Raw genomic sequence first — 26617 nt, 5'->3', positions numbered from 1 at the left:
AATAGTCTAAAAACTTTTTTACTACTAGGAATGGTCTTATGATTCGCTTTCTCAGACTGCCATCCTGGTTGAGTGTCTGAAACTGGCATTCAAGGACTAAAAAAAGTCCGGAAATCAAGACAAAGATTGTAGTGTGCATGAAACTCATTTTTTACTACTAAAAATAATATAAAAGTTGACTTTTAATGCTAGAACTGACTTTACTAGGACTAAAGAGAGTCTAAAAGTATATTTTCAAGCATTTAATTGGTGTACAACTCAATTTTCTGGACTGGACAACAAGTCTAGAAGTAAATTAAATTTTCGGACTATTTTATTTCTAAAAATTAGTTCTCAAGACTATTATTGTAGCACTTGGTACCAAAATTTTTTACTTTTATTACTGAAGAAACTTGACTTTTTGAAATAGTCTTAAACTCGATTTTTCAGTCTTAAAAAGCACTAAAAACAGTCTGAATTTCTTAGAGATGCTACAATTTATTGCACCTATGAGTGTAGAAGTCAATTTAATAGTGAAGAAGCTTGAAATAACATTTTCAAGATTATGGTCAGTGGACAAACTGGCTTCTAGGCCTGATGTCAAAAACTTTATAAAGATAGTCTTGAAACTCGATTTGAGGCACTGAAAACAGCCTTAAAACACTAAAAACAGTCTAGTTTATAAGAAATACCCGAATTTTTAGCACTGAGGTGTCTAGAAGTCGATTTAATAGTGACAAAGCTTGGAATGCTATTTTAAGTCTATGAAGAATGTAAAAATAGTTTTTTAAGTTTGCTATGTCAATAACTTGGTGAAGATAGTCTTGAAACTCGATTTTCCAAGCTGAAAGCAGTTTTGAAGCACTAAAAATAGTCCAGAATTCGAAGAAAATGAAAAGCAAAGTAAAAAGCACGAAAAGTTCGTTTTCAAGACAATTTTCATGATTCTAATGTTAATGTCCTGCATCTAAGACTATTTTCAGGACTAAAATATTGAAATTTGTCTTCAAATTATGAAAACTTACTTCAAATGCAAATTTTAAGCTTGTGATGTCACTTTTCATTAGTTCAGATTTGCATGAAAACTGGTTACAAACACAATTTTTAAGCTTCTGAAATGTTTATCTTTTCCAATTCAATTTTCAAAACTAAAGTCTTTTAGTTTGTCTGGAAACTATGAAAACTGGCTACAATAATATTTTTAAACTTCTTAAGTGAATTTTCCGTTTCCAAGACAATTTTTAAGTTGGGTTGGGTAAGTTTTGGGTTTTTGACCGTAATAACGTGTAATAAAGTGCTTGTTCCAAATTTGATCAATATTGCTCCAACGGTCTGACAGTTATGACAAAAAAAAACGATTTTTTAACAGAAATTTGAAGGACTGTATTTTCCTTAGGAAGCACTTTTCAGGAAAATGAAATGAATGTCAACTTATTTTTTAATTGGCCATGGATTGGTGAATTATTGACATTTAAAACTGGACCACCCTGTAGAGACACAAACCGTAACACTTGTCCACAGAAGCACTTTTTATTTCTAAAAATTATTATAAAACTAATATAAATCAAGATAAAAACGGAAATATTTCTATCCAGCCTCAAAAAACTAGTTGAGCAGGCAATGGTGCAGTGAGAAAACAAGTTGTTGATTAACTTGTTTAACAAAAAACAACACCAATTTCGTTATTAAAAAAAAAATAAATTAAGAGTTAATAGAGTTAAAGCTTCAAATGGCTTTATTACTTCACTGCGCAGCAAAAGCAGAATCTAACGGATAAAATCATTTCAAAGAATGCACTATTGGGGCTCAAATTTAAAAGAGAATGTAAAGCATTGAAAATGCTACAAATTCGTAACGCTAGATTATCAATTTTATAACCGGCTACTTCGTGGAAATTATTGAATGAGATAAATATTAGTCATCATTTGTATTTCAGTTACTAGAATGAAAACTGTCGTTTAGATTTCTTGAAAACGGTGTTGCCATGTTTGCATTTTTTCTGTGGGAACCAACCAATTTTATAACCATAAATTGATTAATTCAGAACAGGAAATTTTCCTTCCACTTATAAAATAGCTTTAGCCGAAGGTGTCCCGTTAGCGCCAGACCGCAACTAGTCAACGGCGTCGTTGGCAACGTTATTATGCAAATTCGACCTTAGCTGCCTGGTACCCAATTTCATTTTTTTTAAGCACACTTAAAATGTCAGACATCAATTTTATGGTAAATATCAGTTAAACGGACGATCAATTACAAGAAAGATTCCAGTAGGGATGCAAAAGTCCCCTAAAAAAAGTATAAGGGAAGCCATACAACCAACTCACCAGGGCCTTAAAAAGCGTGTCTATTTAATCCCTCAATCCCGCATAAAGACAGGTGGTTGGCGTATTTGAAATCTGAAATCCCATAGAAATATACAGTCCAAAAAATATAGGGGAGTGACAAACTCTTGTCCACGGTTCTGTTAATACCAACGCGGTAATATAGCTAAAACACGCAGACTTGTTAACAGAGAAAAAAAAAGCGGATAATTAGATCATGGGTAGTTGAATTGCCCGCACCTGGACGTTGCGTAAGCAAGGTAGTACTTTACTTATATGCATTTGCAAATAGACCACAAGAAAAAATCTCTCCGCGTTTGCACAAAAACTGGTTTTCCGAAGCGGTATTTGTCTATAAAGAAGGGAAGCGGGACGATTTATTACGGCAGTAAATGGAAAATTGCAGAATAAATCTAGTCGTTCAAATCGTCAATAAAAATGGAAAGTATTACCGATATATCGGCTGTTACACAGTAATTTTATTATGCGATACAGATGACGCTGCACCATGAAATCGAATGTTATATTTACTGCTCTGCAGTAAACAAGATTTCCACCAAGGTACCGTTGATTGTTTTTCTTTTACTATTTTTCTGACAAAGAACTTCCGTCAGTGACACACCTATAAAGTGGCACACAATCTTGACTTAACCAGCTTGGGTAATTACATCATTTAGATATTGGTCATTACATATTTAATTAATTTGGAAGTAGATGCTTAAGTATTTTTTAAGCACAAAAACAGGTTAACTCTGCTATTTTCTCAGTTTTGATACCTTTTTCTGTCTAAAGTGGAAGAGTTTTAACTCCAATTAACTATGAAAAAATTAACTGCAAAATTACTAAAGCAAGTTTTCTTCTGTTATTTGTAGTTTAGTTTTGAAAAAGATATTTCACATATTTTATGTTAACTTAGTTGGGTTAATATCGATCGATATAACTCGATCTAAACTGAATCAAAAATCTACTACTCTAAACGGATTGCAAAATTATCCAAAACAGTTGTGTGCAGATAACACAATGATAGATTTCAGTGTTTCCTAATAACATGATAAACCGTTTTGATATCAAACGAAATTATTTACAGGTATACCAACAAAACACTGATGCTAGATAAAATGATTGATGAAGGATATCCAAAGCAACTAGTGAGCCTCAAATTCCTAGGCATTTCAACAGAGTTGAATATATTCAATTGAATACAGGGTGGTCCAGTTTTAAATGTCAATAATTCACCAATCCATAGCCAATTTATAAATAAGTTGACATTCATTTTGTCATTTTCCTGAAAAGTGTTTCCTAAGGAAAATACAGTCCTTCAAATTTCTGTTTAAAATAGCTATTTATGTAACCAGTTACAAAAAGATCGATTTTGTGTAACGAATGAATGTTTGTAGGGCGAGCGCAGCGAGGTCCTACAATTTGAATGAGTTACACAATAAGACATTTTCGAAACGTGTTGCATACATAATTTTTTCTAATTTTGACCAAAAAGCTGTGAAAACCATCTTTTAAAGTGATTTAACACAAATATTCACTTTCATAGCACCTTGTATAAACAGTGACAACGACATGTTATGATGGATGTCGCCCATATGTTTCTACGGAAATGCATAAAAACAGGGAGTGATGAAATGAACTTTTCATAACTAGTTACATAAAGAGATACTTTATGTAACTAGTTACATAAAGTAAAACGTTTTGTCACTCTAATCAGTTTTGAAAAGTGTCACTTTATATGCCATAATTAGAAAAAATCGTTTTTTTGTCCTAACTGTCAGACCGTTGGAGCAATATTGATCAAATTTGGAACAAGCACTTTATTACACGTTATTACGGTCAAAGACCCAAAACTAACCTAACCCAACTTAAAAATTGTCTTGGAAACGGAAAATTCAAGAAGTTTAAAAAATATTATTGTAGCCAGTTTTCATAGTTTCCAGACAAACTAAAAGACTTTAGTTGTGAAAATTGAATTATGTCGTACCAAAAATTTTACATGTTTAATTTTTGAATGGCACATTCAAAAAAAATGTCGTCTTCAGGTCAAAAACATCTACTTAATGCCCTTGACACATAAATAACTTTTCTGGAGAACTGAACTAATTTGTTGGCATTTTTTCAAAACATCATTTACTGAACTAACATAGAAATCATTGCCTTTTGATTTTTGTATACGAAATGGTTTCAGTTGATTTTAGCAAGTTTGGTTAGTTCTACAAATTATTTTGTTATATCTAATTCCAGTTAATTTGCTACTGAACGAATATAACAACAACAATTATAATAATATTTTACAAAATCACGAGATGCATTGGGACTAATCGAAAAACATTTCGATATTTTGAGTTTGATTTCAGGTTCGCAAAACTGTGTGCACAAGAAAAAAACGCGTTTTCGTGCTGTTTGACTCGACTAATTCAAAGCGAGGATATTTCAATTGGTAAGTTTTTGAGCTCCTCACCATATTTACGGCGGAAAAGTCAACTCTTCGGTAATGCAAGCAAGTTTCAATAGTTTTTCAGGCAACTTCCTTAAAGGTAGCCTTATTCCTAATAGGTAATTTACTGATTGTTTTCGAAGCAATTGTTTCGCTGCTTGTACGTTAAGAGAACTATTAGAGTTGACAGCAAAGGCAATAATGGTCATTATACAAAGTTACGAGGCCAGAAACAGCACTAAGGCTCTACTGCTATTCAACTAAAGCGAGCAAAAAGTGACCCTGATGCACTTCGGAAAAGTAGTTTGTTCAGTTCTACTCGATTACCTATCTGAATCATCTTACACCTGTCGTATTCTACGACCACTGTCGAGCTTTTATGTTTAGTTGTTCTTTTTACGTTATTAATAATTATTATTGCAGTGCAAAAATTTGGTTAACAATTTAATATGTATTGTACATTGTAGTTTAAATTGACGCGATTTGTTCAGGGAACCACTTTGTCTTAGGTAATCTAATCAATTCAGTTACATGAACCACTCGAAACGTTGTTACGAAATCGTCATCATTGACAATGACCTTCACATAAAATACTTTTTTCTTTGTGTTTATGAGAATGCTTTGTTTATCAGTAAATAACGAATCGGTGTCTAAAAACTCGTTGACCGAGAATTGTCTGTGCATTACGAGACGAAACACGTTTCTTTCTGGTTCTCCTGGTTCTCACGATGTCGTTTTGCGTACCAGTACTATCAAACCTGACTGTCTGATGACTATCTTTTCCGTTGTAAATATTAACAAGTTCATCTGGTTAGTACTTCATAATTCAAAAATGTTCTAGTTCATTTTAGTCACAAAAGTACATAATTAATAGCCACCTTTCTAGTTTAAACGGAATTAATATGTTCCCGTCTCAACAGGTGGGCTATAATGAAACCTTATCACATACAAAGTTTTTTTTTATGCTTGATTGCTGATTTATTTTGTTTGATTTCACTCTCCGGAAATGTCCGAGGAAATGCGGCTGCGTTATTATAATATTATACCTTTTTCAAACTGCTAGATACTATTATTAATTGTACATAAAGAGAATTTGATTTATTTTAATTAAGCACATTTAATAGGTATGTAATTTCTCTTTCAGTGGTGGAAGAAAGACAACAACATTTTTGGTCAAATAGTGTGCTTCTTTATCCATTATCATTATTTTACCAAGATTTATGATAAAAATATGATTTTATTTGTGTCACCCTGTATAACGCAGATTTAGCTTTTTACTTAAATTGGGTAGTTTTAAGTGTAACCTTGCTAATCCCTTTCTTTTTCCAGAAAAAATTTAAAGAAATGGTTAAATTTAAAACAAAAAAAGTAAAAATAACCTCATATTTGAAATTTTGCCATAAAATTTGTAAACGGCCCTTAATCACCAAATTGGCGAAAACGTCTAGAGATAATGACCACAAGACTATACTCGGTGAAAACTTTTAAAAAGATTATTTAGGTTGTCAGAAAGAGGAAGAAAATACCTTTTAACCCTCAAAAAAATTATTAAAATCGAGTAAACCAATTTGAAGAAACAGCCACTCAAAAATGACCAAAAATTTTGTTGACCCTTTTTTTTGACGAGCAGTTTAGTTTATTGTAGTTTAGAGGCAATTTAAAACTTGATCACTGTAATAGTGATTAGACGAGTGAGTCAAGAGCAATTTTCAGTGCAAAAGTGCAGTTTTTGAAGTAAATAATACTGTTAAATAATATACAGGATGCCATAAAAAACAATGTATTCTTCTGTCGCACTTAAGTAAGTGTTTTGAATGTGACAATTGTCGTTTACTTTAAGCAAACGGCAATTCAAGCCAATTTTTAGTTAATTGCGGGTCAGACTGTTACTGTTTATGTTTTTTTGGGTCACCCTGTAGAAAGTTGTTTATACGTTTCTACTTAAATTGAGTAGTTTTAAGTGAAATACTGCTAATCGAGCTTTTTTCCGCAAAAAGACTAAATAAATTGTTGAATTAAAAACATTAAAGTAAAAGTAACCCCATTTTTGAAATTTTGCCATAAAATTTGTAAACGGCCCTTAATCACCAAATTGGCGAAAACGTCTAGAGATAATGACCATAAGACTCGATTAAGGTTATTTTGAAACCTAAAATTTTTTTTACGAGAAATGGTCAGTCACTCATCGGTCACACCCTGTATATTCGGTGAAAACTTTTAAAAAGATTACTTAGGTTGTCAGAAGAAGAGGAAGAAAATACCTTTTAACCCTCAAAAAAATTATTAAAATCGAGTAAATCAATTTGAAGAAACAGCCACTCAAAATGATCAAAAATCTGACCAAAAAAGTCTCATTCTTTTTGATGAGCAGTTTAGTTTAAATTCTAGTTAATTGTGGTTCAGACTGTTACTGTTTATGTTTTTTGGGTCACCCTGTAGAAAGTTGTTTATAAGTTTCTACTTAAATTGAGTAGGTTTAAGTGAAACACTGCTAATCGAGCTTTTTTTCCGCAAAAAGTCTAAATAAATTGTTGAATTTCGATCAGAAAGAGGAAAAATCCCTTTTACGTCAAAAAAATATATTAAAATTGGGTTTCTTAATTGGAAGGAAAAAATTAAAATTTTGCTGTCCCATTCTTTTTGACTATCAGGTTATACAGGGTGTTTCCTTTCACTTACGAATAGGGCTTCAAAAAATAAGTTTTTTTTCCTTTGACGGTTTTTCGAAATATGAACAATAACGAAGATACAGGGTGTCAAAGTTTTACTGAAAAAAAAACAAAATAAAAAATAAATTTAATTTTAACTAACTACAGGTTATTCCTTATCAACTAATTTTTAATAATTTGACATTTTAAATTAAAACAGCATTTAATTTTAGGCACGCATTAAGACGGTTTTTATTTTTTTACTGGGAAATGGGGCGTCGTAGGAAAAAATAATAAAAGGGGTTTTATTTTTAGAATTGAACAAGGAATTCAATAATAAATTTTATTTTGAAAAAAACCAGTAGGGTAATATTTTTTTTGAAAATGTTTTAAAAAAATTATACGCACGCCACTGGTAAACGCAAGAAAAATGTTGTTTCTTGGAAAATTTCCTTTCCACGTAGCTATTGACACCTACAAAATTTTGTTTAATTACTTCAAGTGGTTTGGCCAAAATCATTAAATTATTATTTTTTCAGTTTGACACCCTGTATCTTCGTTATTGTTCATATTTCGAAGAAGCGTCAAAGGAAAAAAAACCTTATTTTTTGAAGCCCTATTCGCAGGTGAAAGGAAAGCACCAACTTTGGAATCACCCTGTATAAACTAAATAATTATAACTTTAAAAGTTTTCTTGTCTTTGACAATTTAAACGTAAAATATGCAAGAAATGGTTATTTCACTGATTTGTATGCAAAATAGGTAATTAAGCAAAATATGCAAATTGCTACTGACTACGGTTTGAAATATTTAACCGGCAATTGACATAAAATACAAAAAGTACTTGAAATCCACATATTTTCACAATCAGAGCTTGATTTAAGATTTTAAAATTTATTTTGAGATATACAAATTGAACCTAAATACAGACATTGCACTTTACTAACGTAAAACATGGGTTTAAGTAGTGTTGGATGAGTTTGAATTTAAAAGGTACGAGCTTAATTTAAGTCGCAAAACGTACAGTATAATACAACTTAAGCACTTGATTAAAAATATCTTAAATGTCAAGCAATCACAGTGGAAACAATAAAAATCTAATATTGGAACATCGCTGGCTGGCTCAAATTGTAGTCGGACGTGCTTTCGATTGATTTACCTTTAAATACCTTTAACCTTAGTTTAGAGACTTGAAATAGATGATGAATTGCAAAGTTGTTATGGTTGGGAGATTTTCAAACCCCGTTAAGTACCAATTTGGAAAGTGGTTGCGGATTACTTGTTAATGCCTGCAATGGCAATATATTTGTGTAGTTTGAATCAAAGACCACCCGTGAAAATCGTGTTTCAACGAATTGAAAACCTTCAAGGAGTTTTAAGTTTATTTTGGGAGTGTGACGCACGGTAATCTCCGGAGAAAAGCGCCTGGAGAAGCACGGAATACGGTCTGTCGAATTGTTAATGCTAAAATTTCCCGATAAAATAACAGTTAATACGCCTGCAAATTGGCGAACACCTAAATGGTCTCGTTATTTACCAGAAATGTTCGGAACCTTGAATTTGCTTAATCGGCATTCTTAATGAAGTTGTTAATTCTCGATGGTTAAACAAAAATAATGTCATTAATGCACTTAAGTTCCCACTAATCGATTAGTAAACCATAAATAGTAAATGTGCGTGAAGTATGGTGTTGTTACATAAAAACTAACGGGGAAGTCATTTATTTGCTAATTTTAGTTGTTTCACTGTTTCTGTTTGTTTATAAGTTTGCTAAAACAAAATGACACAAAAAGGAACTTAATACAATTTCAAGTTTGTCAGTTGAGATTAAGTTGAGTCAAAAAAATTTTCGCGGGAAATCCACAGAAAATTACGATAATTTGGTGGAAGAACCACACTTCACAAGACAGGAAATCAGCTGTTTGGCGCTGTGTCGGTTCGATGTTGCCAAATGATCTACATAATACCTGTAACCTCGAAAATTGCGGCTATTAAAAACCAAAATAATGCTTGACAACCGTAGGGGCCGATTCGTATAAGTGCCAATATTTGTTTATTGCAAATTTAGGAAAAAAATACGCATTAATAACTGACCTAGACTAACCAAGTGCAAAAGTGATTCGTCCACCAATCTTGTAAACAAAGGAAAAAGGTGGCAACTATGCTTTAACCGCATAATTGAATGACATCTGAAGTTGACGTACATACTGTCAATTATCCTTTATGCGACGTTGCCAGACGCGTTTTTTTTTCGTTATTAATATTTAATACTTCAACTGATTTTTATTCATAAAAATATGTTTGGTTTGCAGTAAGGTAAATTGTGGTTCTAACGCAAATTTTCTTTTTTCTCTGCACTATAGAAGCCGTAATCTATATGCAAAAAAAGACCCGCAATACATACTTACTATAATCTGTGAAAATTAACAATAAAACCGTGCTTATTTCAATACTACTAGTTTACGCATTTAAAGTCTCCCACTTGGCCGTGTTTAAGCCGACAAAAACTATACGGAATTATTTAATAACCAAGGTTTCTAAGAAAGTTTAGCGTTATTTGCAATTCAAAACGCCTGCGACAAAACGGTGATAAAAAAACTTTAAACCTGTTGTTACTGTATTAAATTTCGCAACGGAGAAAATAGTGCCATTTGACAATTATTCATAACCTAATAGTGTTTTTGTTAGTAATAATGGGTGTTTAATTAACTGGCTAATATAATTTGGAGTGTGGGTGATGAATAAACTCGATAACTTGCCTCGTGTACATGATTTTTCGCACGATTAATTTAAATACAATACAGTCTTATCTTAAACTCTCCAATATGGATAATAAGTAAAAATATTTGAAAAAACTGTAGTAAACCCTTTTGAATGTAACTTAAGTGTTGTTTTTGTTTCAGGTAAGTCCACCTGTTTGCTGAAATCACGATTAGTAAGTAAGTTGTCTTGACATATGATCCTGATGTTGTAATATCCAAAGTAAAGGTTATTTACGTTTCATGACGTAACAAATATTTAAAACACAATCTGCTTCTTACAAAGCATTAAAGATGCATGTAATATTATTTGGCAAGCACCGAAATTATTGTTTACTAGAGCGGTATTTAATGAATGAACAATCTGTTCCCATCAGATCTACTATTGGCTCGGCTCTCAAAATTGCTTCGTTTCGACATTGGTCTCGTTCAGCACTACGACATTAATAATAATTCTATTTCCGTGTGAAATATCACAAATTTAATTATTATAAAGCTGACTAAAAATTAAATGCAAATAAATTCGCTGGCAAATTAATTATTTGACCAGCCTGATCTGTCTGTTTAGGCAATAAGTCAAAAATCTAACCAGGCCAGCTCGTTTACATGCGTTATTGTAAAAACAGATAATAGTGAGTGTAATGATTATTCATGATGGATATTAATAGAAGCCATTGTGCTAACTAGCGCAATTTTAAACTAACTTGTCAGAGATTTTTTGTTTTATAGAATAGCAAAACTAATTAATCTCATACATAACTGAAGATGTATGTGATATCTTAAATAAGTTGGTCATAATATTACATTTTAGTCTAAAAGTAGTGCAAATTTGCTTAAAAATTGTTATCAACCTTTATCCAGTAACAGTCATAATTTTGGAACTATACAAACATTGTCCCAAATTCGATGGTCACCATTGGAATCTCAGTTATTATTGAATTAACAAAAAGGTTTAAATTAGAAAAGTTTTAAAGAATTATATGGCTAATTTTTTGTTTTGAATATATTTCTAAAAAACTGTGATGATTTCTTACATGGCAATTATTTTGAAAACTGTTTATTGGACAACTGATTTATTGGACTTTGTTCTGACGAATAATTTGTTTGTCCCAAAAATGTTCTATCTATGGAGGCGGTGTTTGCAACTAATAGGCAACCAGCCATACAACGCATCGTCAAGTAGGCCGTGAAATCTTGTACTACGTACAGGGTATTTCATAAGGAATTAATTGCACTATTTTATTTGTACATTTGCTTTGAATTGAGACCAAAAAAAAATAAAAAATACGTTTTGTGTTTGTACCAAAATAACAAAAAAATGTTTTTATTTTTTTTTGACCTCAATTCAAAGCAAATGTACAAATAAAATAGTGCAATTAATTCCTTATGAAATACCCTTTCCAACGATGTGTCACACAGGATATGGTGCCGTTTGAAAACTTAGTGGGGGTGGCTATGGCGGCAAAGGAGCTGATGGCAGAAAGTCAAATCCTACGTAAAAAGATGTCCTCCTTGCAATCTTTGTTGACGTGTCTTAGCATTTTTTAACAGAGAAATTATTTTGGATGCTACTTTTCATTGAAAAACCCCCTATTTCTAGCCAGCTCATTCGCCAGATATTACCCCTCTGGATTTTTATTTGTGGGGAGCCACTAAAAATGAAGTTTACTCTTAAGTTTGTCTTGAAATTATGCCATATTTGTTAAATATGTTTCATTAAAATGTAATTTTGTGTCATACATCAATAAAATGGTAATTTTTTGGGCTATCAAATAGCGCAAAATTAGGTATGGCTTTCATATGGAAAAAAAGTTAGTATCCTAACCTCAGAAACAGAAAACGATAGATCATTTTCCTGGCTACCCAAATATTCATCAGAACAAACGATTTGCACATCATTTTTCAGTTTTGTTCAAACATCTCAAAAACAAAAAAATGCTGGGTTATTTTTCAAAAGAGCCATGTAATTCTTTAAAACTTTTCTAATTTAAACATTTTTATACCTTCAATAATAACTGAGATCCTGTTTAGAACCTTAGTGAAACATTTCAAGAACGTTCACAAAACACGTTTAATAACGAAACGCTTCAAAGGATTTGATCAAAGTTTCACTGATTACTAAAATAGCCTGAAAACATCTGGTAGTTGAAAAAATTCAAGTGACAGAATTAAGTATTAAATCAAAATAACGACAAGAGTCTTCCGCTTCGCTTTTATGCGCTATCAAAAGTTCTAAAGTAAATATACGCTAAGAGGTATTATTATAGTGATTCGGTTCATAAATTAACTAACGCCAAGAGAATCAACATGGACTTCTTCGTTTTGTTTTGCTAACTATTGACCTAGTTGCTCGTTCTCCATACACCGTGCAGTCTTGTAGTCAATTTCATAAAATCAGTGTTTTTATTATTATTATTTCAATTATTTGTGCGTTTTGGGCGCCTATCTTTCCGTTGATCTGTTTAATTTTACATGTCTCCCTTCGGCGATATGAAATAGACCTGGGGAGTTGTTTTTACAAAACAACATAAAAAGATTTAATAACGCTGCACCTGTTACCCGGAAATTCTAGCTGGATGAACGGGGAAGATAATAAACTTTTATAGCGTTTTCACTTCTTTATATTTCTGTTCAATTATTATCATTAGTGTTTGCAGCTGTTGCATTTGTTGTATACAGTGCAAACTTAGTTTTCTGCTGTGTGAATAGTCATCTCAAAAAGCCAGTCAGACATTACCATGCAATGTGAAAACTCGCTTTGTGACTCAGCTAAGCTCCAATCAACTAATTGTTATTCGAGTGAGGTAATTGTCTTTTTGTCAACACCGTTACTTATTCCACTGGCAGTGAAAGGTGCGGCTTACAGATAAAATTATCACTTAAACGTTGATACGCACTATAAGACAAAGCAGACTTTACATGCATTTAAGCATGTCGCCACACGTTAGTTAATAAAATCCTTTAAATTAATGCTCAATCACAACTTTTACAGCCCATTAGCAAATCTGTTTCAGTTCTTTCCATTTCAGCTCGGTCGGGATGACACGAAACAGTCTCATTTATAAAATAATGATCTATGAAAAGTAATAAAATGCAAATTTCGTTGTCTTTGAAAGGCAATATTGGCGAAAGGCCATGAACCTTTTTATGTAAATCACGACCGCCCTGAAGATCAGCAGTCTAAATTGAAAAAGCCGTGAAGTGTTCTGGAACACTTATTAAACCCTTAAATCTAAATTCTTTCACAACTGATCAAGTCCTAAAACTTGCGCGACATTTATTACGCGCCACCCTTCCACTAAATCACCGCTTTTTTCCTACCCCCGCTTAGCGCTCCTGAAAAGGGACGCGGGACTAAAAATTACCAGAAATTAATTTTCTACACTAAAGTGCGATACGTTTCCAGAATGGCGTATGTGCCCCCCGACTCGTGGGATCCTGTCCTTTTTTATCTCGTGCATGTAGAAACGGTTCAGCGAAGAAAAATTGGACGTTTGTTTCGCAGTCGGATTTTTACTGGAAATGGACTGAATTAGGAAACTTTTAGTTTGGAATTGATGTTATTAAACTTGCAAGAGTGATGCTTCAGCTTAGTTTTCATCTGAAAAATGTCAAAATTGGATTTGGCTAGACCGACAGAATGATATTTTAATTATGCTATTGTTAAGCCATTTTAAATCCACCTGACTGTACTGAATTTTGTAGTGGTTTTTTCATGTTATTGTATAGGAAGGAAATTTAATAAGGATTCCAAAAATGTGCTCAAAACTGCCATTTTCTAACTACAACTGGGTTTTACAGTCAATTTTGTACCTGACTGTCTTTCAGGCAATTCAAATTTTGACACCACTTTTCTTTCTGACTGTACTAAATTTTGTAATGTTTTTTTATGTTGTTGGATAGGAAATTTAATGAAGAATCCAAAAATGTGCTTAAAACAGTCATTTTCTCACTACAAGTGGGTTTTACAGGCAATTCTGTCCCTGACTGTCTTTTTGGGAATTCAAAGGTTGACACCACTTTTCTCCCTGACTGTACTGAATTTTGTAGTGTTTTTTCATGTTATTGTATAGGAAATTTAATGAGGATTCCAAAAATGTGCTTAAAACTGCCATTTTCTAACTACAACTGGGTTTTACAGTCAATTTTGTACCTGACTGTCTTTCTGGCAATTCAAATTTTGACACCACTTTTCTCTCTGACTGTACTAAATTTTGTAATGTTTTTTTATGTTGTTGGATAGGAAATTTACTGAAGAATCCAAAAATGTGCTTAAAACAGTCATTTTCTCACTATAAGTGGGTTTTACAGGCAATTCTGTCCCTGACTGTCTTTTTAAACTGTCTTTTTGGGAATTCAAAGGTTGACACCACTTTTCTCCCTGACTGTACTGAATTTTGTAGTGTTTTTTCATGTTATTGTATAGGAAATTTAATGAGGATTCCAAAAATGTGCTTAAAACTGCCATTTTCTAACTACAACTGGGTTTTACAGTCAATTTTGTACCTGACTGTCTTTCAGGCAATTCAAATTTTGACACCACTTTTCTCTCTGACTAAATTTTGTAGTGTTCTTTCATTTTATTTGATAGGAAATTTAATGAGGATTTAAAAAATGTACATAAAACTGTAATTTTTTCACTACAACTGGGTTTTACTGGCAATTGGTGTCAAATTGTCAGAAGGACAGTTTAAAAATACAGTCAGGGACAAAATTGCCTGTAAAACCCATTTGTAGTGAGAAAATGACTGTTTTAAGCACATTTTTGGATTCTTCATTAAATTTCCTATCCAACAACATAAAAAAACATTACAAAATTAAGTACAGTCAGGAAGAAAAGTGGTGTCAAAGTTTGAATTGCTAGAAAGACAGTTTAAAAATACAGTCAGGGACAAAATTGCCTGTAAAATCCACTTTTAGTGAGAAAATGACTGTTTTAAGCACATTTTTGGATTCTTCATTAAATTTCCTATCCAACAACATAAAAAAACATTACAAAATTAAGTACAGTCAGGAAGAAAAGTGGTGTCAAAGTTTGAATTGCTAGAAAGACAGTTTAAAAATACAGTCAGGGACAAAATTGCCTGTAAAACCCACTTTTAGTGAGAAAATGACTGTTTTAAGCACATTTTTGGATTCTTCATTAAATTTCCTATCCAACAACATAAAAAAACATTACAAAATTAAGTACAGTCAGGGAGAAAAGTGGTGTCAAAGTTTGAATTGCTAGAAAGACAGTTTAAAAATACAGTCAGGGACAAAATTGCCTGTAAAACCCACTTTTAGTGAGAAAATGACTGTTTTAAGCACATTTTTGGATTCTTCATTAAATTTCCTATCCAACAACATAAAAAACCATTACAAAATTAAGTACAGTCAGGGAGAAAAGTGGTGTCAAAGTGTGAATTGCTAGAAAGACAGTTTAAAAATATAGTCAGGGACAAAATTGCCTGTAAAACCCAATTGTACCGAGAAAATGACTGTTTTAAGCAGATTTTTGGATTCCCCATGAAATTTTCTATTCAACAAGCAGAAAAAACACTACAAAATTTAGTACAGTCAGGGAGAAAAGTGGGGTCAAAATTTGAATTGCCAGAAAGACAGTCAGGGACAAAATCGCCTGTAAAACCCACTTGGAGCGAGAAAATGACAGATTTAAGTACAATTATGGAATCCTCATTAAACTTCCTATCCAACAACATGTAGTATCCAATAACTAGTTCTAAAAAAAAATCTAGTTTTGTAAGAAATGTTTGGATGATACATTACAACTTGCCTTTTATCAAACCAGTTCGTTCACATTCTATCAACACTTTTCTTGATAAATCCATTTTCTGCTGTCAAGATTTAAAGTAAATGTTAAGTTTGCTTCTAGTCTGACTATTCTAAGAAATTTACTGTGTTTTTCAATAAATTGATAGTATGGAAAAGCTTCGGAGACCCTGGGTAAAAGTGTAGATATGTAATTTGTAAAATAAAAACGAGCAAGCCAATTTTTATTTTATTTTTAACTGGATTTGAGCTAAATCAATAATTTTTTTGATATAAGGTACAGAACCGTACAAATTAAACCAATATTTATTAACATTTTGGTGTAAGATTTGTTTGACCATCCTATAATTATTACTGTTGAATCAAATTTATAATTGGAAACATTTCCTTGAATAATTCGAGCTGTAGAGATTGTAAGTGAAAATTAACAAGGTCAGCAATATGTATAAATACTTCAAGTGTAACACACTATCACAAGGAACATATTTTATGATTCATGTTACTGAGATATTGCATCTTAAAAACTAGTTAAAAAAGACCTCATTTTATCAATTTTTTTGAAAAATTAGAAATTGTAGTGCTTTTTTTTGCACTTATATCACCTAATTTAAGGTCCTTTGGTATAAATATGCCTTTTACTGTGCATTGGAACCCTTCTGGAGTAAAATAAAAAATTGCCAAAAAATTACACTTTTTGCAAATTTTTTCAATTTTTGATTGATTGTAACTTTTTTATTTAAACTCTTATAGATTTCACTAAACCGCCATTAGAAATATGATCAAAAATACTACAAACTTAGCAAAAACTGGCCTGTCTAGTTCTTCATGTTACCGAGATGTTGAATATTCATTCCACTCTATCAATTTTTTTTGAAAAATGAAACATATAATTCAGGCAGTTAATTAAATATAAGTAGTAACTAAGACGAAAATAGTTCATTAAATTAATACAGAGAAACAAATTTTTTTCTGAAATATTTACGAAAACAAGCATTTGCTATCAATTTATCCCTGAATCTCTCTTTTTATACAAGCTAAATTTAATCTTTTAGCATTTATCTAAAGGCTCTTCCGGCTTACTTAACTCTAGCTTTTAATTAAATTAAGGCATAATATTCTGTATTTCCGAGAAAACAAATTTTAATTAGTCGCATTCTGAACCTGGAAAGCATTTATCTGGAATGGTTAATTGTCGGGGTGTTGTTCAAATAGCGCGTGGAGACTTTCTATTTACTTTGACCTTTTTAAGCGAAAAAGAAACAACTCTTTTGACGATTTATTGTGGTTAGCGACGTTTTTTTGAATACAGTTGTTGACAGCCGGGAGTATACTTCCACAGACACGTACTGACAAATTCCAGAAACTTGGACGCAATCTCCAAGTACGACTCTTTTGTTCTGGTGTTCTTGCAGGTATTCACTGAACTTGCAGGCTCAGATGCTACCGACGAAGTTTCTAGTTCTTCTTCAGACTCTTTAACGCTATCTGAAATTGATATTCCAATTCAAAAGTGAGAAAGTAATGAAGATTTCTTAAAAACCTGATTGGTGATTTTTCCTCACACATCTGAAATACTCATTACCGTGATTGAACTTGATGATGTAGGTGGTGCCGTCCCGGATTTTCAATCTGTCCGATATTATTTCCCTCAAAGCTTGTGGAGTCACCAGGTACTGTTGGGTCCCGGTGAGTTCCGTGAGGGAGGGAGTTGGGGAGTTTGAATGGTTTACCAGCATGGATAACGTTCTGGTCAAGGTGTGAGTGTCTTTGTGTGGAACATCTTCATCTGGTAGGGACATTAGGTCGCTGGAAGAGTTTCGTTCACTGTAATACATTTTTGTTGATGACATATTCACGGAAATGTTGGAAAATTGTCAGTGACAGTTCTAGTTTCAACTAGACTTAAGTAAGGTTAATTATTCAAACTGCCAGTGGAGATTCTTAAGCTGATAGAGGAAGACCGGATTCATATTTTGGTAGAATTAATCGATACCATATATAGAACAGGAATAATACCAAATGATTGGTTGCTATCAACTTTTATAACTCTTCCAAAAAAGAAAAATGCCAAGCAGTGCTCTGACTACCGTACCATTAGCTTGATGGCTCACATATTGAAAGTCCTGCTGAAGGTAGTCCATGGTATTCAGGAAAATAGACATAGACATCGGCCATACACAATTTGGATTCCGTAAAGGCCTGAGAACAAGGGAAGCGCTAGTTTCACTCAATGTCCTGTCACAAAGATGCCTAGATATAAATCAAGACATGCTGATAGACTACAATAAAGCTTTCGATAAAGTGAGGCATGACTTGCTCATAGAAACATTAATAAAGAGAAGAATAGATCTCAGAGACATAAGAATAATATCAAACTTATACTATGGTCAAAAAGCAGTAGTACGAATAGAAGACATGACATCAGAAGAAATAGAAATACAGAGAGGTGTTCGTGTATACTATCACCAATCCTCTTTAATCTGTACTCGGAGGACATAATAAATAGGGCACTTGATGATCAGAACATAGGCATTAAGATCAACGGCACGACAATAAATAATCTGAGGTATGCTGACGATACAGTTATTCTGGCTGGAACATACGAAGATCTGCAGACGCTAATTAATAGAATGGTTGGACTATCACTGCACATAAACAAAACAAAATATATGTTGATGACAAAAACAACTCAGGACATTCGTAGGATATACGTAAGCAATCAACCTATTGAGAGAGTAAGAGAATACGACTATTAATGAAAACAACGACAGCTCACAAGAAATACGAAACAGAATCGAACAGGCCAGAAGCACATTTATAAAAATGAAAAGGCTTTTCTGCTGTCGGGATCTAAACCTGGAACTGAAAATACAACTAATGAGATGCTAGTGCTGTCCGTACTGTATTATGGGAGCCTGGATGCTGAAGGTAACCGAAATAAGGAGACTGGAAGCGTTTGAGATGTGGGTATACCGAAGAATACTGAGGTTTTCATGGGTAGACAGAATAACCAACGTGGAAGTGATGAGACGTATGAATAAGGAGAGAGAAGTTATTACGACAATTCAGGCCAGAAAATTGCAATATATGGGACATGTCATGAGGGGGGGGGAAAAGTATCGAATATTGCAACTTATTATGCAAGGAAAAATCGAAGGAAAGAGATCTGTGGGGAGAAGACGTAATTCATGTCTGAAGAACCTTAGAGAATGGTTTGGTTGCAATAACAACGAACTATTTAGAGCTGCGGTCTCAAAAATAAGTCCACTTGTGCAGCATTTACGTATCACAGCACTGTTTGGTAGCAGCAAGTTAAATGATGTGACACCTGCATCACGTACGTTACAACAAAGTCTTGTGGTTTCTTGTTATCATCACGAAAATAACTCTAATTAATGTTTATTTGCGGCTATTAACATGCTGAACCCGTAAGGTGGTTCAACCGTTGTTGGTTTTAATGGTGACCAGCGATCTGATTGGCACGGTAAAGCAGTTAAAATGTATACAATCAATTTTAGTTGCATATAGATGGCCGGCCAGAATGAAGGGGCGGCTGAAATCAAAAGGCTCCCATTTAATTCGAAATTCCACGGATATTTCCTAGGAACCTCGAATGCACCAGATAAGCGGGTCCGCTGGCCGTAATGATTTTATCCTTGATAACCATCTGTGCGGTTCCAAATGCCGGTTCCCACTTCTGGGTATATCGTCGTTGCGACCGCAGGAAGACAGCGATTAAACGAATCTATCAGAAGTTCATTAGATATCTTTTAAGTCCAATTACTCGATCATAATTACTTGCGATTAAGTTTTTTTTTTGCTATAAAATTAATCATTGCACACGAGACGTTCGGTTTTTTCGCGTTTTTTGCTGGCACGATTTTTATTCGTTAACTTGTACTTCGGTATGTCAACTGCTTCAATAAATTGGAGTGGTATAATGAGGTATGGTTGGCATGGTTGAATATGAAATGCTCGATTCCTAATTAAATCCAGTTGGATGCTTGTAGATATCCTTACTGCATGGTTGACTTTTTAATAAAAACATTCCATGACCGTTGAATGCATAACTTCTATTTTACTTTTCATTCTTTGAACATGGTAAAAATGAATATGCATGCAATGGTATGTGTTCAGGTTCACACCACTCTGTGGCTTCCAATTCAAAAACCCGTCCTAGTGGTTTCTTCTAGGTTAGGAACTTTGATGGTATTCTAGTAATTAATTTTTAATCTTGATTTCTTGATATGGTACACCGTCTTGGATTTTCTTCTTTATTCCAGTAGAATTAAAATCAAAAAAGCACATCAAATAAGGTAATTAATTTATAGTAAAGTAAATGCTTCCTTTTGATTTTATTATCTGAATTTGCAGCTGATTACTTCTGTTTTATAATTGACTAAAAACCCACCCCATAGTACACTACCTCTTATACAGGGTGGTCCAGTTTTAAATGTCAATAATTCACCATTGCATAGCCCATTAAAAAATAAGTTGACATGCATTGTCATTTTCCTGAAAAATGCTTCCTAAGAGAAATACAGTCCTTTTAATTAAAAAATCGGTTTTCTGTCATAAATAAATAAATTTGGAACAAGCACTTATGAAATTAATACTTATTATGAATAACGTTTGCCAAAATTCTCCAGTAGCGTAGATACAGGAAGATGGTTTTCATGTTTCTGCCTGATTCTCTGGATATTTTTCAAAAATTTCAGTTTTTTTTACTTTACTTGTCCAATTTGACAAAATAAGTACCTTTTATGATTTGAAGCTTCGTTTACGAGATAATTGAGTTATTACGTTCAAAGACCCTAAATCAACCCAACTTAAGTTAAAAATTGTCTTGAAAACAGTGAAAATTTACTTAAGAAGCTTAAAAAATGCCTTTGTAGCCAATTTAGTTTTGAAAATTGACTTAGAAACCAGTAAATTTACTTTGAAACGGTGAAAATTGACTTGAGAGGCTTAAAAATTGTCTTTGTAATCAGTTTTCAGACAAATTGAAAGACTTTAGCTTTGGCAATTGACTTGGAAACTATGAAAATTTACTTGAGAGGCTTAAAAACTGTCTTTGTAGTCGGTCGTTATAGTTTTCAGATAAGTTGAAAAACTTTAGTAGTAAAAATTGACTTGTAGCCATGAAAAACTACTTTATCTAGAATTTTTGACTACAAATTCACACATTTCACCTTTGAAAATTGACTTGGACACCAAAAAGTGACTCTGTACCAATGAAAAGTGACATAAAATTCTTAAAATTTGCACTTAAAGCAAGTTTTCATAATTTGAAAATACATTTCAATATTTTAGTCTTGAAAATAGTCTTAAATACAGGATATTGACATTAGATTCATAAAAATTGACTTGAAGACTAACTTTTCAGGTTTGTTTATTGCTTTTCATTTTCTTAGAACTCTTGACTATTTTTAGGACTTTAAAACTGCTTTCAGCTAGGAAAATCGAGTTTTAGGGTTATCTTCACCAAGATTTTGACATAGGAGACTTAAAAAACTATTTTTACATTTTCCATAGGTTTAAACATGCCATTTCACGCTTTGTCAGTATTAAATTGACTTCTAGACGCTTCACTTTGCTTTAAGACTAAAAAAATCGAATTTTAAACAATTTTTTCTAGTAAAAGTTAAGTTTCAGACTCTTGATTGATGAAAGTAAACAATTGTGGTATTAAATGCTACGATATTAGTCTTAAACACTAATTTTTAGAATTAAATTAGTCCAAAAATTCGGACTGTTACCAGTGTTTAATTGAATAAAAAAATCCTGATTTTTGACTATTTTCAGTGTCAAAAATTAACTCGTAAACCTCACAGATGACCAGATTTGAATCCTTTTGAACCATTTTAAAGTAAAAAATACAATAACCCAAGTAGACATTTTTGAAATCATAGAAAATAAAGACTATCCCCTATATCGACGCATTTAAATAGGAAGCGTTTCTTCAGGAAATTGACATAATGCATGTCAACTTATTTCTTATTTTATGATTGGCTATCGATTGGTGGATTATTGGCATTTAAAACTGAACCACCCTGTATAAGAGACTGAGGGTGGCCACCATCCACTGCATTAATTAAAATTCCCTTTTGATTAAACTAATGAAAAGGCTAAACGGTAATCAAAAGCGTTTCGCTGAAAACTTGTGTATTACCCCCCGCGGTGAAAATTATCGAGGCAACTTTTTAAATTACGTTTTCCTTTTCCGTTCTTCCGCAAAAATAAAAAAGGAAACCCGAGATCGCTCGAATTATGAAATATTAAGAGCCCTACATTCATTCGAATCAACTTTTTGACAAAAGCAATTGAATTCAATGAGGAGTTTGCAAAACTGGAAATGCCAGAGAAAGTTTATAAAGCCGGGAATTGTCGTTTCGATGTTGCAGTGGGTGAAATGTGTGTTTTACTAGTGGTCCAAATTTGGTGGCTTTCGAATTAAACGCCATAAATCCACTAGATTAATTCCAATTGATTAGAATGAGACTTGAAATTGTCAAGATTATGTTGATAAGATCTATATCAGGTCTGCAGTTTAAATTATGAATGTGTGTTCTCGTTTTCTGATTGGTCTGTATTTTTAGATAATCAATGTTTCTTAGTCTATTAATTATTCTACTTCACTTTAGTCTTGAATTCATTTTGGGCTAACATTTTCTTTGTTAGGACCATCGCACTCGAAAACTCCCAAGTTGGGCGAAACGCAACAAGTAGCCAATTCAATTTTCCCGATTCTCAGTGGAATTTCCAAAAAATGTCATCAAATAACGACCACTGTTTTAAATGGAACTTTGCCATTTTCAACTTTATTATTTTATAAAAGCGGAGCTTGTTAAAGTTTATCCCAACTTTCATTGCTTCTCGACTATCGAAAGTTGCGTCTAACCGAGATTTTTGTTTGGTTTTTAATTGTTTCGCTTACGAATAATTAACTTTTTCGGTTAGAAAATATACATTATTGGGATCAATAGAAAATAATCGCGTTTTTAATGCGCTTAACCGTAATTAAGTTCGACGCGGTTTTATCGAAGATTCGAGTCAGCTTACGTATACTTTGCAAACACAATAATCCATTAAATTTCCGTAGTTTCAATTTCGCGTTTGCATTGTTTACGATACGTCACAAGTTTCCAGTAAATAAATAGTACTTTTTGCGATAATGTGCGGGAAAAATTGCTTGTTGTTATTTGCTGCAGCCTGGATTGACTTCAATTTTCAGTGCGGTGACGTGCAATGTTACGTCGATACAATTGATTTTTGTTGCTAATTTTGATTGCGGAAAATAAAACGAACCAATTTCTAAATTTAAATTTATTTAGTTCATGGTTTTAGTGTTATTATTCTTTCAATTTACGGACATAAATAACAGGACTGAGTAGTGGTTGAGCAGATTGCCACAATTATAATCCGCTTTTCATACAATGTATATATTTTTATTTTTTTACAACCTTTATGAAACAATTTATCCTAAAATAAAGCAAATTGTATGAATATCAGTATTTCAACCATTTAAAATTTTTCAATTTTTCCAAACAATGTAGTTAATTATTTTTCTAAAAGTACGTTTAAAAAATAAATACTTACTTTACTTTTTACAATATATTTGTAATAAGAAGTACTTGTTTTGCCTTAAAGGCAATGCTTTTAAAACAGAACAGACTAGAATACTTATAATTTAAAAAATCAATACTTCCAAAATCTTTTGCAAATAAACTTCCTGCTCTGACAATATAAAGGGTGTAGAATTTTCAAAAAAGACAAATTTTGGAATTTATTTCTCCTACTGGGGTGCGGTAAAGTAACTTTTTCGCATTGCAAGATTAATTTACCATAAATGAATAATAATCCTGCAATTTTGAAGTTTATATGAAAATACCCATTTTTACCAATTTTTCTATGAGATGATCAAGCGAAGAAAAAATGAGTGCAGAAAAGTAACTTTACCGCACTAGTGTGGAAACTACTAACCTAACCTAACCTAACACATGTGGAAAGCGTTTTTCCCGCCTTTTAACTGGTTGCCTGCTGTCTCGTGCGGGAATATACCACTTTCCGCGCTTGTTAGGTAAATAACTATTTTTACACTTTGTATGAAGCAATTTACCCCAAAAATGAAGCAAGTAGGCACCTGACAGCTGTCAAAAATCACGCATGCTGTGACGCGTATTTAACAATCTAAAATCACATCTGTACATTGTATTTATAGCTCTATGATCCAAAATTTGACAGTTGCGACATGTGACGTTAAGCGACGTAAGTATAAAAGTGTTCCTTAACGTCAGGACTGTCAAATTTAACTCCATGGAGCTGTAAACCCAACTTACAATGCAATTCCTTAAAGAAACACATTTATTCGACGTTTTGTATTTTCAAGTCACTTGTGAGTGAGTTTTGACCGTTATGACAGCTGTCACGTGACGCAAGCAAAGTATAAAACTGTTCTTTAACGTCAGAACTGTCAAATTTGGCTCCATGGAGATGTAAACCCAACTTATAGTGCAATTCCTTAAAGAAACACACTTATTTGACATTTTATACTTTCAGGTCACTTGTGAGTGAGTTTTGACCGGGATGACAGCTGTCACGTGACGCAAGCAAAGTATATAACTATTCTTTAACGTCAGAACTGTCAAATTTAACTCCATGGAGCTGTAAACCCAACTTATAGTGCAATTTCTTAAAGAAACACTTATATTTGACATTTTATACTTTCAAATCACTGGTCAGAGGGTTTTGACCGTTATGACAGCTGTCACGTGACGCAAGCAAAGTATAGAACTATTCTTTAACGTCATAAATGTCAAGTTTAGCTCCATGGAGCTGTAAACCCAACTTACACAGTGCAATTCCTTAAAGAAACACACTTATTTGACATGTTATACTTTCAGGTCGCTGGTGAGTGAGTTTTGACCGTTATGACAGCTGTCACGTGGTATAAAACTGTTCTTTAACGTCAAATTAGATTCCATGGAGCTGTAAACACAACTTACAATAAAATTCTTCAAAGAAACACACTTCTATTTGACATTTTATACTTTCAGCTCACTGTACGAATAACAGACAAAAGTAGGCAATTATCAGCGCTAATTGGGTTGTTGTATCTAAGTTGCGCTGGGTTATTTAGTTTGCTTTTGGAACTTCGAAGAAAATTAGAACCCAGTTTTACGTAATTCAATTAGAACTGTAGCTTCCTCGAATAAGAAAAACGAAACCAGGTTATATTAATTCCGAGATTTGCCAAAGATTGTTATAAACAAAATAATGTTTTCAACTGTATAATCCCTTCCTTAAGCAGCTATCCGGATTAATATTAATCGTTTCACCTGATAAACTCTCTCCGAATCATGTGAATTTTTTCTGTAAGTTGAACAAGGACGAGTTTAATCTTATCGGTAGCCGGTAAGCGTTTATAATGCTAATCGGGGGTAAGGCAAAATAAAACCGCCAGAAGAATGGATTGCTCCGTAATTGCCAAGAAATATTTACGAAATGCGATTTGCGTGCCGAAAAGCCGTTTCGGTTTTGCGAGAGGCCAGGAAAAGTAAACGTAGGAGATTTCAGACTTAAACTACCGTGTAACTCGGGGCAAAAACGGCTCTCGTTTATTAAGCTGACTGAGGTTTATAACCATTTAGAAGAGTTTTTTCCGTTTATTAATGGGAAAACTATTGACCTGTGACGATATCCGCAAATTGAAGCGTCGAAACCAAACACACCCTGTACACTTTGCAGTGAATACTGTTTATGAATTAGTACCGGATAAAATATTACCGCTGCGGTCTATTCAACCCCATTCCGCAGTTTGACGCACCGCTTTTGCAACGGCATTCCATTTAATAAATGTCAATGACACAAAATAAAGACCTATTTAAAGTGAACAATTACGTTACTCAATTGCATTGGCACAGGTTTGGCCCAAACTCCCACTTTATGCATCTTAAACTTCAAACTTTGTCGCTTCAAATGCCAAACATGCAAATAATTGATTTGTTGCCTTTAATGTCACAATTAAATTAGATTTTCTCGTTCGTTATTCAATATGTTGAACCCTGAAAATGCTAGTCGCCATAATTAGACTTTAACGCGAAGCTTTCTACAAAATTGTATTACAAAATATCATTGTGCAAATCAGTAATTAATTGAATGATTCATGTCGTATTAGTAGACGTATTTACGACAATTGTTAAATTTAACTAGCTCTAATGACTTCACCTACTAACAAACACTGTCCGATTTCAATAACGAACTTGTTTCGTTAAGTTGGTAAATAACCAAAGAAGCATTAATTAGTTTTGGCGAGAGGTTTCGCACTGAACAATCCATTCGAACAAGAACACTTGATTTATTAGTGTTTGTGTGCGTTTTATCTTTCTTTCAGGTAAGTGTTTGATTTTGTTAGATAATGCCTGTTTTAGTGCGAGAGATCAGATCTTAATTCCTGATATGCCAATAATGTCCAGTAATTCCTAATAATTCCCAATAACTAACCTAACCTAACAATACCCACTAATTTCCTGAATTACCACGACTGAAGAGTCTAAAAAACCTTTTTTACTAAGAAAATATGCGTGCACCGATTTAACCGGAAGTAGATATCGACTGCTGCTTAGTTTAAATGGGACACCTTGTATATTATTGCATTTTTTGGATTCTACGTCATATTCTAGACGTATTTCGTGTATT

General features: G+C 33.0%; 2 protein-coding genes across 5 annotated transcripts in view; one reads left to right on the top strand and one right to left on the bottom strand.

The window, feature by feature from the left end:
* The window catches only part of sd (TEA domain transcription factor 1 homolog scalloped), a 65591-nt gene that overhangs the window by 5539 nt on the left and 33435 nt on the right, over positions 1-26617 (top strand). For 2 of the 4 annotated variants that reach the window (XM_081986888.1, XM_081986886.1), the window contains exon 2: positions 4661-4743. The exons of the other annotated variants lie outside the window; for them this stretch is intronic. The gene's annotated coding sequence lies outside the window, so the exon portion shown is untranslated. The remainder of the gene's footprint in view (positions 1-4660; positions 4744-26617) is intronic. 4 annotated transcript variants of the gene reach the window in all.
* LOC145733887 (uncharacterized) lies at positions 17183-17769 on the bottom strand. Its single transcript, XM_081986926.1, has 2 exons — positions 17502-17769; positions 17183-17404 (listed from the first exon to the last, which is right to left on the bottom strand). The coding sequence occupies exons 1-2, from the start codon at positions 17767-17769 to the stop codon at positions 17205-17207; spliced, it is 468 nt and encodes a 155-aa protein (XP_081843052.1). The 3' UTR covers positions 17183-17204.

Source organism: Ips typographus, linkage group LG9 (genome assembly GCF_016097725.1).
Source record: "Ips typographus isolate SLU linkage group LG9, UJ_Ityp_2.0, whole genome shotgun sequence".
NCBI lineage: Eukaryota > Metazoa > Arthropoda > Insecta > Coleoptera > Curculionidae > Ips > Ips typographus.
The sequence above is the reverse complement of the archived record's forward strand: the minus strand, read 5'-3'. Positions and strand labels throughout refer to the sequence as shown.

Excerpts from the sequence above, each read along its gene's own strand:
- LOC145733887 (XM_081986926.1), bottom strand. The coding sequence starts at position 17,769 with ATGTCATCAACAAAAATGTATTACAGTGAACGAAACTCTTCCAGCGAC. Across the intron at positions 17,405-17,501 it reads CATCATCAAGTTCAATCACG|ATAGCGTTAAAGAGTCTGAA; the intron begins GTAATGAGTATT and ends TATCAATTTCAG.